At 40.4% G+C, this 18433-nt stretch overlaps 2 protein-coding genes and 1 long non-coding RNA gene across 4 annotated transcripts in view; 2 read left to right on the top strand and 1 right to left on the bottom strand.

Annotated features, from left to right (window-relative positions):
• ehbp1 (EH domain binding protein 1) overlaps nt 1-4016 on the top strand; it is a 331101-nt gene extending 327085 nt beyond the window's left edge. Inside the window, 2 exon segments of the mRNA XM_034184954.1 lie at nt 3470-3584; nt 3912-4016. Of these exon segments, the coding sequence (XP_034040845.1) occupies nt 3470-3584; nt 3912-4002 (206 nt within the window). The 3' untranslated portion in view covers nt 4003-4016.
• On the bottom strand, nt 1766-6321 carry LOC117523423. The gene is made up of 2 exons (XR_004564503.1): nt 6248-6321; nt 1766-3564 (listed from the first exon to the last, which is right to left on the bottom strand). It is a non-coding gene; the product is annotated as an uncharacterized LOC117523423 (long non-coding RNA).
• Nucleotides 6322-7806: 1485 nt separating this feature from the next.
• On the top strand, nt 7807-16925 carry otx1 (orthodenticle homeobox 1). Of its 2 annotated transcripts, none has more exons than XM_034184952.1 (4): nt 7807-8077; nt 10479-10680; nt 11685-11836; nt 15251-16925. In XM_034184952.1, exons 2-4 carry the CDS (start codon nt 10584-10586, stop codon nt 15995-15997), a joined length of 996 nt encoding a protein of 331 aa, XP_034040843.1. In that variant the 5' UTR covers nt 7807-8077; nt 10479-10583; the 3' UTR covers nt 15998-16925. The 2 variants fall into 2 exon arrangements, with proteins under 2 accessions (XP_034040843.1, XP_034040844.1); XM_034184953.1 differs by having other exon boundaries at nt 7807-8078; nt 10484-10680.
• Nucleotides 16926-18433: the final 1508 nt, after the last annotated feature.

The following is an 18433-nucleotide window of genomic DNA, read 5'->3' as shown; positions in this document are numbered from 1 at the left end:
TGGAGAAAATCACTTGTGTTGTTAATGTTGTCACCTGAGGGTCGGACATCACTGAAGACGAAACGATTAGACATTAAAAAGACCTTCAACATCCTGTTGTATGGAGGCTGTGGATGAGCACGACAATCTTAGGTCCACCATGAAGGTTTGGAGGAACTCTGACATCAGTATCTTCCGCAGGTTTTAAGATCTTCGTAACAGGAAAATGTCAACATAATTATGAAGTTAATCCTCTTCAGTCCAGGCAAAATTCTAATCTTTTTTTTTTTACACATTTTACAAACTTCAGTAGCAAGGCTCCCATTTTGACTTAAATGGGAATTGGTCAGTAATTCATGCAGATACAGTTTGTATACAGTAGGTTCTGTGATGAATGATATGTGCACAACTTAATCATCGGTCTTATTAGACAGTTTCAGCATGCAGCAAAGTACAGAAGAGTTGGGAGGGAGAGGATTAATCTATGCTGGATTTTTAAACTAAATCTGCTTTAAAGTAACAAAATATCCAATCAGTGAAAACAAAAAACCCTCAAAAATTAGAAAATTGCTGAATACAGGATGTTCTCGTTAGTTCGCTAACAGACTCGTTCTTACCTGAGAACGTCTAAACTTTATGACTGAACCTTTAAAATGTTTCCTGAGTTTGCACAAAGTAAACAGTTTCACTCCGAAACATTCAGAAATCATAAAAGGTTAAAGTGCAGAAAGCCCCACCCTGTCTCACAACGCTATGATTTACAATCTTCTGGCTCCTCCCCTAATGGGCGGATCCATCGAGAAACGTAATGAATTCTGTCCCATGACAAACGGTTCCATAAAATCCAGATCATCAGTTGAAGTCGTCCTGATAAAAAACACAAAAGACTGGAGGAGGTTACAAAATAATTTTTAAAAAATGGGCGTAATTGACCATTTTGAAGAATTTATTCACAGCCCAAAGTCGGAGCAGAATAATTTGTCTCCCTGAGGAAATAAAGAATGTAGAGTCAAATATTGGGACTGCGTTTATTTCGCTCCGTAGTTGACTTCAAAGACACGAGTGAGAGCAGACCTTTCAGGACAGACACATGGTGCCCAGCGTGACACACACACACACTGCAATTTGACCCAATGAGGGGGCAAATATTTATTTTTAATAAAGCCACACTTATTTTGGGACTGACATTTTATTCTGCAATCAATAGACTGTTAAATATTGATAGAGGGCTGAAGTTAAACATGGCCGCTGCGCCGCACACCACCGCTGGCTGCGAGGAGACCCTGTTCTCACGCCGAGTCGTGCACAAGCTTCGTGTGGGACAGCTTAAAATACCTCATAGAGTATTCTGAGGAGTATTTTTTTACTCTGGTAATCTGATAAAACCACTGACAAAGATTTAATGAGGCTCCGTGAAAACCAGCTGCACTGTGCATAAGATTTAGGCACCGTGGAACTTTTCTGAAAGTTTTTATTTCATTTTATTTTAATGAGTCAGCAACGTGAACATTTGGTGAAACACTTATTTGACCAATAATCAAATGTGAATTTTTTTAAATTAATTATTTACTGAGTCACAAAATTCCTTTTCAATGTTTAAGGCAAATTCTGTTGCACGGCAACGTAAAGACAAAAAATTGCTCAGATATAAATTGCTTGTAAAAAGCTGATTTAAATAAAAGAGTTATTTGTAATTACATATATTACAAATTTAAGAAAATTACAAATTTTCTTTCACAGGTGAAAAGTCACCACACATTTAAGATATTAAAATTTTTTAATTGTGTTGAATTTTTTTTTTCTATGTAAATCATGCTTCAAACTTTTGCACAGAGCTGTTTATTCGTTCATGTGATGTTAGAAACGGTTTGATTTTCCTGAAAAATGTCGAGTGCCACATCGTCTCTCCAGCAGAAATCCATGAATGTGTCGGCATTTCTGTAAAAAGCCGTCACAATCAAACTGATGTTTTCATCCTGTTTGCAACGTGCTAACTGCTAAACTTAAGCACCGACTTTTTCTCTTTGCGTCAGACTTCTTTGGTGCTTCCTGCTATTGTGAAGGGGCGGAGCCAACAGGTCATCAGTCCATGAAATAATGATTCAGTTCCTGGTCACATCGGCACGCTCACTCTTAGTTTGCACCATTTGGAGATGTAATGGGCGGAGCCACGGCTCAGCTGCACTGCCTCTGGTGGCCTCAGACGAGTTACCGCCAGGCAGCGCTTGGTGTCAGGCCCTCAGCTCGGGCTCAGTCTCTCTCAGTCCAGCGTAACAACTGGGCGGCGGATGGCAGCGAACCTGCACCGAACACAAGACATCTGTTAGTCTGACTGAGCGCCAGGAAATTTGGAACACGTTCAAACCCGACATGAGTTTCAGCGAGCTTCCCTGAGTTGTTCTGATCTGAACCGAGGCACTGTTTTTCTGTATCACGTCTACAGAAGCGCTCTTAGCCACATCGCGTGATTGGTTCAGGTTTGTTTTGGGAGAAGATATGTAGGGTGGGTGTGGCTCCGATGGTGCAAATATTCAAACCCACCCCCCGACTCCCTCAGGGGAGGCTGTGTGGGTTTGGACCCTGTGGCGTCGCTTCCTGCACCGTCTGAGACCGACTCAGGTGTCAAAACATCATCATCATCACAAACACACACACACGCCAACATTACGAAGCTTCAAATGAAGTTCATTTTTGTTCGTATTTTGCACGACTTCTGCGACATTAACGTTAAAACTTCATTTACTTTTTTCATCAGTTAATCTGTAGATTGTTTTAAAATCACACCTCCAGTTTCACTCAGATTTGGCCTAATCTATTTTCCAACTGGATTAAATCTTTTATAAATCAGATCATAAACAGATTTTCTGTTTTAAACTGATTTGAAACTTGTTTGAAGCATCTTTGAACAGGTTTATTCTTGTCTGACACACCCAAATAATTTAAAACCAGATTAACCGATTTTAGCCCGAATGAATCCACCTGATGTTTTACTTTTGGTTCAAACTTGTTTGAAACTGCATCATATTAAACAAATACAAACTTTTCAATCATATTCCAGGTGTTTTGAATCAGTTTGTTGTTGGTGTCCAACAGCAGAGTATACGGCGCTCTTCAGTCGATCGTCTCAGATCATAACCTCATAATTAACTAAAAACACAGGTTTGTCGTAGCGTTTGGAGGATCTGATTCTCCTGAGCGGGATTCAGAAACCGCTTTGCACAAATGGAACGTTTAGTCAGATGTTTGTGCACATTAACGAGTTGAAGCTCAAACCATCCGAACCGTGTCCGGATGTTCTGATTGCGTCCTTCCGCTCATTCCTGTGACGTTTGTTCACGTCCCAAACATTTCTACTCCAACCGTGTCTCTCTACGTTTAGTCCTGATCCATGCTCCCGTCAAGTGTGAATCCTGAAGGTGGCACTAAAACCAAACCCGCTGAGTCCAGCGGCTGCGTGGTGACGCTCTGTGCTCGTCTGGTGTCTTTGCAGACTGGCAGAAGACGGAGGCGCAGAAGAGGCGCGAGCAGCTGCTGCTGGACGAGCTCGTCATTCTGGTCAACAAGAGAGACGCGCTGGTCCGAGACCTGGACGCCCAGGAGAAAGAGTAAGTTACCCACAATCCTCCAGCACCACAACACACAGAAACGCTGAGTCATGTTTTCAGTTTGGTTTGGAAATGTTTGCCAAGCTTCTCACGGGGGGGGACAAAGCACACACACAACATAACACTGTTCCAACGTGTACGCCTGCCTGCGTTGGGTGGGGTCAAATCCAGATTGGCGCCGCCAACCGGGTGCCAGGCATGTTAAAGGTCATCGCTCGGCCACAGGTGGAGCTGCGGGTGTGGACTTTGTGTTACCTGTTTGTGCATCTGTGTGCACGCTGCCCCCCCAAACTACCCATCTGACCTTGTGACCTCTCACCTCCACAGGGCCGAAGAGGAGGACGAGCACCTGGAGAGGACGCTGGAGCAGAACAAAGGCAAGATGGCCAAGAAAGAGGAGAAGTGCGTCCTTCAGTGAATGTCAGCGAAAAAATACAAACGACAACAAATGTAGCCGATAACAGAATTGTATCATTAACGTTGTTACGTCTTTGTCTGGCATTTTCTGAAATTTCATTGTTTGCTGTTGCGTTCTGAGGCTGGGCAGCGCCTCGGTACCGACTTTATACTCAAACTGTCCTGCTTGTGTACTCTGTGTGTTTGTTTGAAGTTTAAAGGTACTTGCATGTAACGTAAATCCGACCGAGACGCCCATCTGCGGCGCGGCTGTGAGTTTGAAACGTCACGGTTCGTGTTCGATGTCTCAGTCGAAGGAGAGAGAGAAAAAAAGAGTAACAACTTTTTGGACTGATTTCTTTGCAGGACTCTTTTAATGATCTCACTCCAGAGTTTTTAACTTGTAAAATATCTTCAAGGGAAACTTGTCACCTTTCAGAAATCTTAACTTTCTTATTGCTTTTTTTAATTATTGTTAACTATCTTCTCTTGAAAGCAGTAAAACCAAACATTTCAGAGCTGGTTCAGCTTGAAAGATTTTTTTTTTTTTTTAAAGACGTTGTATATTTTCATCACTGCTTTGACCAACAGCTATTTTTTCCTCCCATATTTTTTGGATTATGCAGTCACAGCACAAAAAAGAAAAGAAAAATAGTCTATATATTATTTATTACTGTTTGTTCTGTGCTTGCACGTGAAATACCATCATGTCTCATTTTGTGCATTTCGCTCAATGACTTTGTTTCTATTTATTGTATACTGAAGAGAAAAAAAAATGCTTCCACCTGCATCTCTTTTTGCTCCCTGTGTGGTGCTGTTTGTCTTTATTTATTCCAATGTCATAACCCAAATCTTCAATAAACTTCTGATTCCATACACCAGTGTGTGCTGACCTGTGACCTCTCACTGAGCTTTAACAGATGTCTGCAACTTAGTGTCATTATTTTATGTGGTGGTTTGTTTTATTTTTGTTTTTTTCCAAAATGCATTTAGTGTGTAAAATGTCAGAATGTCAGATCCAAATAAATCCAAAATCCGGACTTGAATTTTATTTATTTACATCAACTATTTTCTCAGATGTAGCCAGTTTGCTGTTTTAGTTCCACATAAAATCATTTTAAAGCATCTTAAAACCTCTTTAGCCCCGTGAACCACCTTAAACTATTTAACCCATATTATTTAACTAGATTAAAACCACTTTACATAACTGAAATGTGAATTAAAGAGTGAAAAATATCATACTTGGAGAAAAAAACATTTGAAACACTTGACTAATCTGTGTTGTAGAACAATTTGATTAAATCTATAAATCGGATTTATTGAACAGTTTGACAGTTTGGTTTACAATCTGTTCAAACCACTTTTTTCTGGAATCACTGACTGTAAAATCCGATTAATTGATTTTATTCAGCAAACACGTATAAAACGTGCATACACATAAACGTGGATAACAAAAATGTCGGACATTTTCATTGTGCTGCCTTTAGTATTCTTTTTCTGCATTTTTTAATTATAGATTGCTTTATTTTTCAGAAAACTTGTAATATGTGTGAGGTTATATTTCTTTAAATCCTGAACAATCCGAATCCACCCCCTTCCTGTTAAAATACCCAGTGTGTGTGTGTGTGTGTGTGTGTGTGTCGTTCATTATTCCGCGGTGGGTTCGATTCCCCTGTGATTTGTGCGTGTTTAGAAATTAAAATCGTCGTTGGTCTTTTGTTTGAGGTCGATGCAGAGCAGGAAGATTAAAGAAATCACTTTGTCCGGAGCAGATGTTTCCTCCGGGCTGCAGGAGTAGCCACCCTCAAATAATGAAAAGAAAAACCACAAAGATGCGCTCAAACTGACTTTTCGCGCAGTTTCGTGAAATTTATTGCACGTTTTCAAAGCGTCCAAAAAAAAAAGAAAAAGTGAAAGCAGCCTCACGTGTGATTAAGAGGAGTAAAAACGTGACAGCGGACGACCCCCCCCCCTTTGTGATAGTTTCTAATTAATTTGCTGATTGGTTTGTGTGCGCGCGTTTTACGTATTTCACGTCGCTTGAGGTGTTTTTCGTTTCTGTGGCAGGCGGATTAAATGTGCGGATGGAGAGACGCACAAACTGCAAGAAAAAAAACACGACAAATGTTTTAATATTTGTGTATTTTTAAATGGCCTTTGCGTGTAAAAGCGCGTAATGTTTAATGTTGGATCTGAAATCAGTTCAGGAGATTAATCCAAATAGTTTCATTTGTTTGGCAATAAATCGTCCCTAAATAAAAACTTACCTCCGCTATTCCGGTGTTTGTGGCGACGCTTCCAAAATTATTTGGATTCAATCACCTTTTTTTTTTTTTTTTTTTTGGCGCTGAAGAGGTGCCGTGCGCGCCCTGCGTAAAATCGCGCTGCTCCGCGGCCTCCGCGCGCTGCTCCGCCGTCCACGGCTGCACCTGAGGGAGTCCAGCACCTCCGCCTGTAGCGCGGCGCTCCTCCACCTCTCAGCTTTATGTCTCATCGTTTTAATAAGCACCGACAAACATCCATCAGATCCCCGCTCCCAATCCTGCCGTCTGAAGGCGCAAAACTTTCCCCCCCCCCTCTTCCTCGCCGCCTAATCCCAGGCTTTACCAGATCAGCATTAAGAAAATTCAACTGCAATTTGGGATTAGACAAAATACTCTTATTACAAAAGCTCGGTGCAACTTGATAACTTGATACTTGTTCGGGGGGTTTATCTCGGAGAGAGAGGAGAGCAAAACAAGAAATGTCACAATAAACGACTTCTGTGCACTGAGGGCCATATTTGTTGAATGGCCAGTTTGCATAATTTAACGGAGTCTCTGGAGGAAGTGGCGGATTTCGAGGCCCTCACATGTGGAAATAAAAAGGTGCGTAAAAGTGTTTGACCTCCAGCTGCAGCCACACGGGAAGGAAAAGACAAAAGTGTGATTGCACTCAATTTTTTTTTCTTTTTTGCGGAAAGTAGGGATGCCATGCGTGGTGCGTTCAGGTGCCCTTAAAAAGGCTGTAACAGGCTACAACTTCGGACTACTGATGACTAAACATTCTTTTCCTCACATTAGTAAAAGTGTAATTTTCGCTCTTGCAATCTCGTTTATCCTTTTTACTTTATATATAGTATGAACGCACAGACCACATAATAATAATGCATAAAACATGAAAGTGGCGCGTTTGATTGACCACAGCTTTGTGCTGCTTTTTCTCCTCGTCGGGGCGTTTTGGAGTCTGTGTCGCTGTTAAACTTTACCACGTTAAATGTGATTCTAAAAGGGGATTAGAACTTATTAATATTCATGAGCTGCGCCGCATCTCAATATAAATAAAAACGGAGACATTTTACTTATTTCTTTTTTTATTTATTTATTTTTGTAGGGTGTGAAAAAATGCTTTAAATGGTCAAAGATGCGTGTTGATAAACCGATGAGCTTTTTTTCTTCAAGATTTTAAAAAGTATTTTTATTTTAAAGTCTGACAAAACATATTGTGGATTTCTAAACAAATTTAGGCGAGAAAAAAATTTGCTACTTTAAAAAAGGGGGTGGGCTTCGCAGAATTGTTTCTTCTTACCACGTTGATGTTGTTTTGCGCATCTTTGGCGCACAGGCCGCGCGCTCTGACGCGCTTTGTCCTGCGGATGTTTCAGTAAAATCTCCCGGTGGATCGTTTGGTCACAGGACCGAGGACGCACGGAGGGGGCCGTAAGTGGGCAGGGCTTCCTCTGTCCGTTCTGCGCACTGACTGGCTGCCCTCGCTGTCAGTCATGCGGAAGCCGCGTGCTGGTTGGCTGCAGGAGGCAGATCCGCAGGTGTCCTCCGCTCATAGAGGCGCAGGGCGGAGAGAAGGTGATCAATCTCCATCCGCGTGCGTCACAAATCACCTCCAACTCTCTGATGCGCAAATGACTTTCAGCTATTTGGGCGCAAAAGCAGCCGGAGCCGCACCGAGGACGCGCTGACGCTCGTGTGCGGTTGATCCTGGCTGCGTGTTTTGTCCGTGATGTTGCAAACTGTTTGACTTTTTGCGCCCCGCAGACTTGCTGCCGCTGCTGGATAATTTGCCGCACTGAGGTCTCAGGAGGACGGAAGGACGCGCGTAAAGGTGAGGCAGCTTACTGCGCACATTTCACTCTGACAGCAACAAAAACTGCAAAAGTCGAATTTCACGCGCTGCATTATACACACGGCCTGATTTTCCCGCTAAATCAGGGCTTTTTAAAAAATATTATTGTTAATAATATTTTATTATTATTTTGGAAGGTGGATTAAAACGCGCTGGTTGCTTTGGAGAAACTTTGCTCCTGCGCTGAGCATTTTAATATTTCTGTTGTGTGTGTGTGTGTCGTTAAATGGTTTGAAGCCCTTGGTAGATAATTGAAGAGGCGTGTTGTGGTTTTTGTTAATTTATTTTGCAGATAAGAGCTCTTGTGACTCGCTCGCTCCCCGGAGGTCTCATCTGAATTCTAATTAAGTTCATTTGCACGCAGATCTCCGCTTTTCTCTGCGGCCTCAAAACGCGTTAACACTCCAGCTTCACCTGGTTTAAACTGTTTATTCTGAAATCAAATAACCAGGATTAAAGTTTGTTCAGAGTTCAGGCCGAATAGCTTTAGATGAAACTAGAATAAACTTGCTTTAGTTCCTGTTTTAAGAGGGATTTTTTTATACGCATGTTAAATAAAATCTTGACCTGCAGTCTGCCATGTTCGTAAAAGCTTTTTTTTTTTTTTTTTTTTTTTTTTTAGATCAAGATTTGGTTCAAGTGGGAAATATTTTGTTTAATACCAAAGAGAACAATAATTTGAATTTGTAATCTTCTGAAAATCAGTTAAACATGATGTGACCACTTTCCACAAAAAAGTGATTAGCTATTAGAATTCATTTTATTTTTTCCTTGAATGTTTCAGACCCCACAAAAAAGGAAACTGTTTTTCTTCTGCAGCGGTTTGATCTTTTTTTTTTTTAACTCCAGGAATTATTTTGATGACTCTTTTTCTTTAACACTGTTTGTCTATAAAAGTTTAAATGTTAATATTTTGTAAATTATTGATAACAACTATTTGCAAAAGACAGTTCTATTAAATTTTATTTTCATGTCTTCTTGCAGTATTTTTACGTTAAATTACGGAAAATAATAAAGTTTTATCTTCAGTGTTGATAATTAAAAAAATAAACCCGAAAATTATTTTGATGACCATTTTAAAAAAAATGGTACTGTCTGTGCAGAAAAGGGTTTATATTAATATTTTATAAATTATTGCTGATTACACTTTGAAAAAAATGCACAACATTCTTCTTTAATTTTATCTTCGTATCGTCTCACAGTCAGTTTAAATTTCAAATGAAAAAGATGCTGGAAAACATTTACATCAGATTAATTTCACTGTAATTAATTTTTTTTTTTTTTTTTTTGGCCAATGTTCATCTTTTTAATTAAACAAGATGCCTTCCCCTTTTTTACTATTGATTATTGAGCTATGCCTGCAGATTTCAAATAAATTGGGTTTACAGCGCTCAGTGGATTTCGGTACTTTTAGAGAATAAAGATGTAAAAATCACATCTGATGGAAAATATAACCAAACGTCCAGCTGTTTTTTTTTTTAAACACATAAAAGCAGTGATTTATCGGAGAGGGGGGGAAGTTTCCTAAAACCAAAGCTGGTCAGTTTGTCTCAGATGCAGATTTTTAGTTTTAGTGATAAAGTTTGAGATTATAAACATTTCAGATTTCAGTGTAAATCCTGCTGGGAATTTTGGAAATTACTGAGCACTTCTGGTTATTTAAATGACTTTCAAGTTTCAATAAATCAGTGTTTATATAACACAGTTTATACCAAATAATGAATATTATTATTATTGTTATTAAACACTTCAGATTTCAGTGTAAATCCTGCTGGGAATTACTGAGCGTTTCTGGTTATTTAAATGGCTTTCAAGTTACAATAAACTGGCGGGGTTTTTTTTAAAACACATTTAATACCATTAATAACATTATTGTTGATTTTATTTATTCTAATTAGTCACATTTTTTTCTTGGTGCTTTTCTCCCGTTTATCGGCTTTAATAAAGACATTCAGTGTGTATTTTTTTTTTTTTTTAAAGTGCCACTGCTGAATATATTTTTATATTCAGCAGTGGCACTTTGTCCTCTTCATGACTTAAAAGTGAGGAAATCTTACATCTGCAAAGGGGCTCCTGTTTCTGATTTGAGATTACTAAAGTTTTCAAAGAACACTATTTTTATTTTTTGTAAGTGGAAATGTTGTGTATTAAACAGTTTATGTGTCACTTTTTCCTCGTGAGGATTTTTATTATTATTATTTATCCCCTACTGGAGGTCACCTGTTCTAATGGTTTTGGTTGAGATCCGGACACTGAGTCGGATCTGGACCTGGCGAAGTTCCAGTGCTGTAGTTTGACACTTTTGGAGTTAATTAAGTTTTATTGTTAAAAAAAAGAAAAAAAAAAGTATGATTTCTAACTTTTATGTGTATTGTCGCCGGCAGTGACCCGGACAGCCAGACCGGCCCGAGTCCCGTCAAGCTGCAGCAGCGGGGGGAATCGAACCTGTGGCCTGAGCTGTGCGGAGCAGTGAGTGCCTGTAGCATGATGTCCTACCTCAAACAGCCCCCGTACGGCGTCAACGGCCTGGGGTTGAGCGGAGCCGCCATGGACCTCCTGCACCCGTCCGTGGGCTACCCGGGTACGCGCGCACACGCACACCGCACCGACACTCTGTCACCACCTGCGGGGAGCAAAATAAATAAATAAATAATTTAAAAACCAATAATACACCTTTATTTATATTTTAATTTAAATAAACTTTGGGTTTTTTCATCTCTGTAGTTTTTTTTTATTTATTATTATTTGAAGTGGTGCAGATAATTTACCAGAAATTGTTTTGTAAAAACTTTATAAAATATTCCCAACTGTTCATTTAGACTTGACTAAAAATAATAAAAAAAAATAAATATTGTAGAAACTCCAATGCTACCACTCCTCCCAAAAAGCTCAATATTTTCTATTATGGATGAAATTTTTTTTTTTTTTTTAAAGCGTATTCTTCTGTGTGCGCGCACGCGTGCCTTTGTTTTTAGTCTGTAACAAAAGTTAATTATGATTTTATAAATTAATTATATTCTCATAACGATGCCGTTTCGGATCTTCATGAAGGAAAAAAAATGATTTAAAAAGACTTAAAAACATGTCTGTTTTGAATAATTCTTACTATAAAATGTTGTACGCGATACAGGAGTGCGCGTGCGTGTGTGAAAGTTCCAAACTAAAACGATCTCTATGAAACTGAAGAAGTCATTTTACTTTTCATTATTTTTATTTAATTTTATTTGTCAGATCCAAATCAGCTGGAGGTTATTTTTCGTCCGAAGTCTAAAGTTTGATGTTTGTTAATAGCTAAATCTATTTTATTTTTGGTGAATGTTAAAACTAAAATAACTTTTTATTCAAAGTCAATATATTTTCTTAAAATTGCCTGACATGAACATCAAATAAGAGAAACGAAGCTTGAGACGTGCTGATGAAAAATAAGTCGTTATGGAAAAAAAAAAACCCACAAAATAAATCAGATTTTAATAACTACACGTTAATGCACAAAATAGAAATTCACACACACATTAATGTTAAGTTTTATTCGACTTGTGATACATTTTGACGCAGATTGTGTAATTTTGGTTTCTTCTGCTGTAGCCACGCCCCGGAAGCAGCGCAGAGAGCGGACCACCTTCACGCGCTCACAGCTGGACGTCCTGGAGGCGCTGTTCGCCAAAACCCGGTACCCGGACATCTTTATGAGGGAGGAGGTGGCCCTGAAGATCAACCTGCCCGAGTCTAGAGTCCAGGTACAAAACACACACACACACAAAACCTCCTGCACAACGGCTCCCAGCTGTGGATAATCAATACTATTGATGATGATTTCTCACATGGGAAGCTGATATGCTGCTTCCTTGATTGACAAATGGATTAGGTCAACAGTAAATATTACTTGAAAATAATTTTTCTTTTCCAGTTCTTTCACATGTGGAAATTTTCTGATACTCTTGGTACGGGGTGTCTATTGAAAAAATATTAATCATCTCAATTAACTGACTGAAAGTGTAACATCGTCAATCACTGCTTACGCACACACACGCACGTAGTGCATCAACTATTTGGAAGCGCTTCACTTTTTTGTGTTACAGCTTTTTTCCAAAATGGATTAAATATTTTTTTCTAAAAATTCTACACACTGTACCCCATAATGACAATGTGAAAAATGTTTTTCTTTTAGATTTTTGCAAATTAAAAAAAAAAAAAAAAGCACCACGCTCGTAGAGCACAAACCGCCACCAACACGAGTTTCCACTCACTGTCTCACTCATCTTCAACTGCTTAGTCCAGCTTAGGATCACGTGGGGCTGGAGCCTATGCCAGCTGTCGTAGGGTGTGAGGCGGGGTTCACCCTAGACAGGATGTCAGTCTGTCACAGGGCCACATATAGACAAACAAACACATTCATGCCCGCACGCACACCTACAGACAAATTTAAAGTTTCCAGTTCACATTACCTGCATGTCTTTGGATGTGGAAGGAAGCTGGAGCACCCGGAGGGAACCCACACAAAGACGTGCTGCCCCAGTAGATTCCAATTCCACAAACTTTTACTTTGGAAAAAATTTGCAAGGTCAAAGTCCTGTTAGAAGTGACTTTTCATAAGCTAAATTAGAGGTGATCAAATGTTGGGGTTATGTCAGCTTTTGTCATGAAACTCAAAATTGAGCTCAGGTGCATCCTGTTTCCACTGATCATCCTTGAAATGTTTCTACAGCTTAATTGGAGTCCAGCTGGGGTAAATTCAGTTGATTGGACATGATCTGGAAAGACACACACCTGTCTACATGTAAGGTCCCACAGTTGACAGTGCATGTCAGAGCACAAACCAAACATGAAGTCAAAGGAATTGTCTGTAGACCTCCAGGACAGGACTGTCTCGAGGCACAAATCTGAGGCAGGATACAGAAACATTTCTGCTGCTTTGAAGGTTCCAAAGTGCACAGTGGCCTCCATCATCCATAAATGGAAGAAGTTCAGATCCACCAGGACTCTTCTATAGAACTGGCTGCCCATCTAAACTGAGCGATTGGAGAAGGGCCTTAGTCAGGGAGGTAACCAAGAACCTGATGGTCACTCTGTCGGAGTTCCGTCATTCCTCTGTGGAGAGAAGAGAACCTTCCAGAAGGACAACCATCTCTGCAGTAATCCTCCAATCAGGCCTGTACGGTAGAGTGGCCAGATGGAAGCCACTCCTTAGTAAAAGGCACTTGGCAGCCCACCTGGAGTTTGCCAAAAGGCACCTGAAGGACTCTCGACCATGAGAAACAAAATTCTCTGGTCTGATGAGACAAAGATTGAACTCTTTGGTGTGAATGCCAGACGTCATGTTTGGAGGAAACCAAGCACCATCCCTACAGTGAAGCATGGTGGTGGCAGCATCATGCTGTGGGGATGTTTTTCAGCAGCAGGAACTGGGAGACTAGTCAGGATTGAGGGAAAGATGAATGCAGCAATGTACAGAGACATCCTGGATGAGAACCTGCTCCAGAGCGCTCGTGACCTCAGACTGGGGCGACGGTTCATCTTTCAGCAGGACATTGACCCTAAGCACACAGCCAAGATATCAAAGGAGTGGCTTCAGGACAACTCTGTGAATGTCCTTGAGTGGTCCGGCCAGAGGCCAGACCTGAATCTGATTGAACATCTCTGGAGAGATCTGAAAATGGCTGTGAACTGACGCTCCCCATCCAACCTGATGGAGCTAGAAGTGCTGAAAAATGGACAAAACTGCCCAAAGATAGGTGCACCAAGCTTGTGGCTTCATATTCAAGAACACTTGAGGCTGTAATTGCTGCCAAAGATGCATCAACAAAGTATTGTTCAAAGGGTGTGAATACTTACAGTATGCACACGTGATCTTTTAATAAATTTGAAAAAAAAAAAAAAAAAAAGAACTTGTCATGTTGTCATTATGGGGTGTTGTAAGTAGAATTTTGAGGGGAAAATGAATTTACTCCATTTTGGAATAAGGCTGCAACATAACAAAATGTGGAAAAAGTGAAGTGCTGTGATGCACTGTGCGTGTACACACACACACACACACACACACATATATATATAAAATAAACAAACTGAGATTGTTGAAGGTCTATAAACACCCAGTTTGTGACTGAAAAAAAAAAATAGTAAAGAAACATTTGTTAAATGTAACTTCTATAAATTCCCACTCTGAATGTGTCTTGATTTAATTTTTTTTTTTGTGGTTCTGAAATATTTCAAAGCGTCCAATACTGTCAATAAATCTAAGATTAATGTTGTTTATCCCTAAATCTGACACATTCTATTCATGTGCACTGTTGCATAAATTAAATTATGAGTGATGGAAGATGATCTGAAATCAATCAAACTTCAACAGGATAAAAGACTACTTTGGTTACAGGTTGTACAATTTTTTTTTTAAATCTCTTTGGGGTTTGATGTGTTTGACAAAAACAATCTAAAGATGTTGGTTCAGTCAGATGAACTGAAATGAACAGACTAAATTGATTTCAGTTTGTGAACTGATAACTAAAGATGCAACAGGGTTATATTTTATTTTTGGGGGGTGAAGTCATTGTGGAAAAGTTGCGTTGAGGTGTCCTGGATAATCCGACCTTCCTGTGGTGCTCAAACCTCCATAAGGTTTAAAGTTTCACACTGATGTAAACAGAAATAAAACAGTGCAGTTACACAGACTGCATTTTTATTCATTTAAATTTGTGTACTGATTGTGATTATTTCATGACTCATAACGAAGGCTGTTTCTGTGGATCTGAGGGAATGAGCTGATAGAGTCCAGAGCCACTTGTTGGAGTCACTCTGGTTCTGAGATTTTTGGACTCCCGAGTCCGTCTCTCATGATGAGTTATTCTCAGAATGTGCGGGTGAAACTAAGCGCCCGGCACCGTTCTGCCCTCGCGGTGCTCTAGAGTTTCCTACTGTGAGCTGAAACCCAATAGCCTGTTATCTTCCAGCCGTCTACCAGGTATGAAATTAGACCCTGGGCTGGTCCGAGCCAAGGGGCCGCACTGGAACTGAACCTTAATGGCTAATAACCTCCAATTTTCCTCCATAATGTACTCCTGTATGGCCTGGGAGTGTCTGGGGTTTTTTTTTTGGTGCAGCGCTGAGGTTGTCTGCGTGCACGGTTGTTAACACCTGCCTGTTGTTCTCACCTGTAGGTGTGGTTCAAGAACCGACGGGCCAAATGCCGCCAGCAGCAGCAGAGTGGCAGCAGTGCCAAAACCAGGCCGCCTAAAAAGAAGTCTTCTCCTGCACGGGAGAGCACAGGGTCGGAGAGCAGCGGCCAGTTCACGCCCCCCGCCGTCTCCAGCACGGGTTCGTCCTCGTCTTCATCCTCGTCCACCAACCACACAGGCCCGGCTGCCCTCAGCAGCACCTCTACCTCCATCAGCACTGTGTCCTCCATCTGGAGCCCGGCTATCTCCCCCGGAAATGCTCCGGCGCCGGCTGTGGCTCCTCTTCCAGAGCCCGGCCCGCCCTCTAATGCCTCCTGTATGCAGCGTTCAATGTCAGGCTCTGCTGCCGCCGCCACCTCCTACCCCATGTCCTACAACCAAACGCCAGGTTACGGCCAGGGCTACCCTGCCCCGTCCAGCTCCTACTTCAGCGGGGTGGACTGCAGCTCCTACCTGGCCCCCATGCACTCCCATCACCACCCTCACCAGCTCAGCCCCATGACGGCCTCCTCCATGTCGGGCCACCCGCACCACCACATCAGCCAGTCATCAGGCCACCATCACCACCACCACCACCAGGCTTACGGCGGCTCCGGCCTGGCCTTCAACTCCTCCGACTGCCTGGATTACAAAGAGCAGACTGCAGCGTCCTCGTGGAAGCTCAACTTCAACACCACAGACTGCTTGGACTACAAAGACCAGGCCTCCTGGAGGTTCCAAGTCTTGTGATCCCCCCCTTTTTTTTTTTTTTTGCTCGTCTGCTGCCCTCACTTTTCTTTTCATATTAGCCTCATGCTCGTTTTCAAAAGACAAATGGTTCATGAACCATGAGAGCAGGAACTCTGCAACTGGACTTCCTCTCTGTCCTCAAAAAAAAAAAAAAAAAACGAAAGAAAAGAAGCAGCCGTGTGAACAGAACATGAAAAGCTGAGTAACAGTGGAATGTTCCGTCTGCTCACAGTGAAGGTTTTTTTTTTTTTTTTTTTTAAACAAGCCTCATCTTGGATAACCTAAAAGAAAAAACACAAATATACACTTCAACCAAACTCCTCGAACGAGCAGCTTCTCTGGATAGAAGGAATACTTGTGGCGGCGGCAGCGTCCTCAGTACCTCCCGTCTGATCCTGTACAGCTTTTGTTTCTGAAATTTGTTATTTTAGGACGACAGAGATTTTAGTCAGCGACGTCAAGGAGCTGAAAAGTGTAAATAAGTATTTGGGTCAGTTACAGTGACCATGTTTAGTTGGTGTTTCTCAAATTGTTTATTACCACTTGGAGCAAAAAGAAGAAGAAGAAAAAAACCTTGTATGTAAATCATTCCAAAGAGAACAAATCAGCCATCAACTTCACTTTTTACTTTGTTTTAAGCAGGGGGTAAAGAAAAAAAAAATGTTTTGGAAATCTGAAATTTCTTGGGGTGGAATCTACTGGACACTTTCCAGATTTTGGCCTTCACGTTTTACAAACCGATCTCCTTTCTCGGGCCTCGTTGTGACATTTGGACGTTTGATCTTCAGCACTTGGCTTAACCGCTCTCCTTTTTGAGAGGAATGTGGATTTGTATTTCCAAAATGACAGTGAAATGTTGAATGTATCTTTTAAAAGCAACCACCCTCACATACATGTTCATCCAATAAAGATTCCTTAAGTTTTATTTTTTTTTTCCACAGTGGATTCTGTTCAACCTGTTCTCTCACACTTCTGTTCACAAGGCTTGTTTTTTTTTTTTCTTCTAATTAGTCTAAACGTAAGAGGAGGTTAAATGTAAATCCATAATTAATATGACCAGCCTGTATTTCTGTTTTCGGCAGCAGCCACTTTAATCCTCTCTGTCAAACTGAAACTCTCTGAGTTGCAGGCAGACGGTCTTTTTAACAGCAGCTAAATATTGAGCCGGCAGCGATTTGATCGAGGCGCCTTGAACGCAGCGCGATAATTACTGCAGAGTTGGTTTCTGCAAAAATAACCCGCAGGAATTTCTGCGCCTCTGATGCGCTAATTACGCGGGTGCGGCAGGTTAGCGGGTCATGCGTAAGTGTGTGTGCGTGTTTCAGCTCGCAGGCATCAACACATTATAAAAAAAAAAAGAAAAAAAAAAGGTTGTGAGCGTCTTTCCGTGGAGAAAACAGATTTATGAATGCAAATAAAACAAATGCATAAAGCGCACTTTTCTGAAGTTGAATTGAGACTCTTTTTAAATAATTTATCGGCAGCGCAAAGATCTAACAGACACATCTGACTGAAAACCGACGCAAAAGTTTCGTTTTGTCAGCAATAAAACTATCGAATACGTCATAACGTTACAGGACGCGATTAAATAGAAATTAAAAGTATGTTATATAAATATTTACAGTTTATAGTTTTTTTTTTTTTAATTAAACGGAGAACAATTAAATCACTTGTGTGTGGGGGGGGGGGACAATTTTTTTTTTTGTTTTAATAAAAACGGGACAAGAACATATTACAAAATCTGAGTAAAAACAACAAAAACGGTTAAATTAGAACACTTGATCCAACAGCTAAAAGAATAATTAGGGACGTTTTTACTGATGTTTTAAAAAGGCAAATTACAAGTGCAGCTTCTTTGAATATAACAAAAGTATACAAATAACTTTTTTTAAACTGATTTGTTGCACCTGCTGCTATTATGATTTAAAAAACATAAAAAAGAATAAAAATCTTTGGTTCCATGTATCAGTAATCAGGCTGATCAATATTTCTTGTCTCTATTGCATCAGTTTGTTTTCATGCAAATGAAGCTCGCAGCAGCTGAATGAATCTCCGCAGAGCAGAATGCGGCGCTGTTTGCGCCTTTTTTATTTATTTTTATTTTTGATCTGCCCACAGCGGCGCATCTGTTTAACTGAGGGAGAAACAAAGCTAAAGACGTGATACACAAATATGGATCAGAACCGGACAGAGTAAAAGTTTGCTTCTTTGTAGTGTGAAAGAAGAAAAAAGCAATTTTATATCTGGACTCCAGAGGAACCGCAGTTTTTTTTTAAACCCTTAAAAATGACAAAACATGAGGCAAAATCGAACATTTAAATCTGTTCTGCCAGAGAATGTAATAAAAACTTTTTTTTTTGTTAAATGTGCAAATAAAAATTCCATTTAAATCTGCGACATTGTAGTAAAAGAAGCTTCAAACAGTTTAAAATGTAA

The sequence above is a fragment of the Thalassophryne amazonica genome, chromosome 13 (assembly GCF_902500255.1).
Source record: "Thalassophryne amazonica chromosome 13, fThaAma1.1, whole genome shotgun sequence".
Taxonomy (NCBI): Eukaryota; Metazoa; Chordata; class Actinopteri; order Batrachoidiformes; family Batrachoididae; genus Thalassophryne; species Thalassophryne amazonica.
The sequence above is the reverse complement of the archived record's forward strand: the minus strand, read 5'-3'. Positions and strand labels throughout refer to the sequence as shown.